Source organism: Octodon degus, unplaced genomic scaffold, assembly GCF_000260255.1.
Source record: "Octodon degus isolate 3935 unplaced genomic scaffold, OctDeg1.0 scaffold00129, whole genome shotgun sequence".
Lineage (NCBI taxonomy): Eukaryota > Metazoa > Chordata > Mammalia > Rodentia > Octodontidae > Octodon > Octodon degus.
The window spans coordinates 3,382,335-3,383,518 of NW_004524705.1; the positions used below are offsets into that span (position 1 = coordinate 3,382,335).

Below are 1,184 nucleotides of genomic sequence, written 5' to 3' on the forward strand. Positions count from 1 at the left end.
CTTCAAGACCCGGGACTTTGAAGGAGGAGCACATCTCAGCCGAGAACATGTCTTTGGAAACTCTGAGAAACAGCAGTCCAGAAGGTCTCTTTGATGAGATGTAACAGTCTGAAGGAATGCTTGAATGCTCACTAGATTAGATTTTCTGTTCATTTATTTCAAATGAAACAACAAAATTACCACTCAGCAGCACCTATCACTGCACCTTACACCTGAATGGCATGCGTGGGAGCTGTGTAGAGTGGTTTCCTCATGTGTCTGAAGAGATGATTCCATGTTAGTCTTACATTATTGTAGACTTTTCATTCCCATGTCTGCAATTGCATAAAATCTCTGACTTCACTCACAAAAGACACATTCATCCTATTCATTCATGCATCTTTTGTGGTGTAGCTAGCTAACATCCTACCCAAGACGACTTTGGAAATATGACAAAGTAAACATCTTCATTAAGTGGCTATATTCTGAGCAGTATGTTTGAGCAATTTAGCTTGTGGAGCAATTTAGCTTATATTTTGCTTTTGTGCATACACACTCTGAAAATCTAACAAAATTCTCGATACATTGAAAGCTTTATATTAATAAATGTGTTACTTGGTTTAACTCCTTAAAGAGGGCTTATTAATGCTACCACCTTTAAAAAAAATCATGTAAAAGACAAAGCACATTTTCAGGGATCACTGATACAATCATGTATATGTCGCAGCCTTCCTTGAAGATAAATACCTTATTGTACGTGTCTGCAGCAAGACCTGGCACTTTGTTTTGCAGTCAGCGGGCACTCTTTCTAACCTCCCATTCTGTGTTTGCTGCTCCCCACGGGAATATCATTCTTGGGGTTGGGTGAGAGTGCAGGGCGTGAGGATCCTGTGATGGCCTTTCTGGTGGTCCCAGCCACAGTCCTGGCAGAGTCAGCCACTGGCCCTTAGCCTTCACTTCACCTGTGCAATAGCACTTCTTCTTCCCACTTTTCTTTCTGGTCATTCATTTCTTTCAGCTTCTTTGTAGATTTTTTCTACTTTCCTTGACAGTTAAATATTTCACTGGCCAGGCTCCGAGTTCAGAGCTGTTGTCTTCATGGCCTTCAATGTCAGCACAGGTTACCGTAGGTCATGTATGGTCAAAAAACATGTACATACATATGTGGACTCATCAGCCTCTGTCCCACTGTAGTCATATACACA

General features: G+C 41.3%; 1 protein-coding gene across 1 annotated transcript in view; it reads left to right on the forward strand.

The window, feature by feature from the left end:
• Xrcc4 (X-ray repair cross complementing 4) overlaps positions 1-551 on the forward strand; it is a 271,168-nt gene extending 270,617 nt beyond the window's left edge. Inside the window, exon 12 of the mRNA XM_023700978.1 lies at positions 1-551. Within this exon, the coding sequence (XP_023556746.1) occupies positions 1-104 (104 nt within the window). The 3' untranslated portion in view covers positions 105-551.
• The last annotated feature ends 633 nt before the right edge of the window (positions 552-1,184 follow it).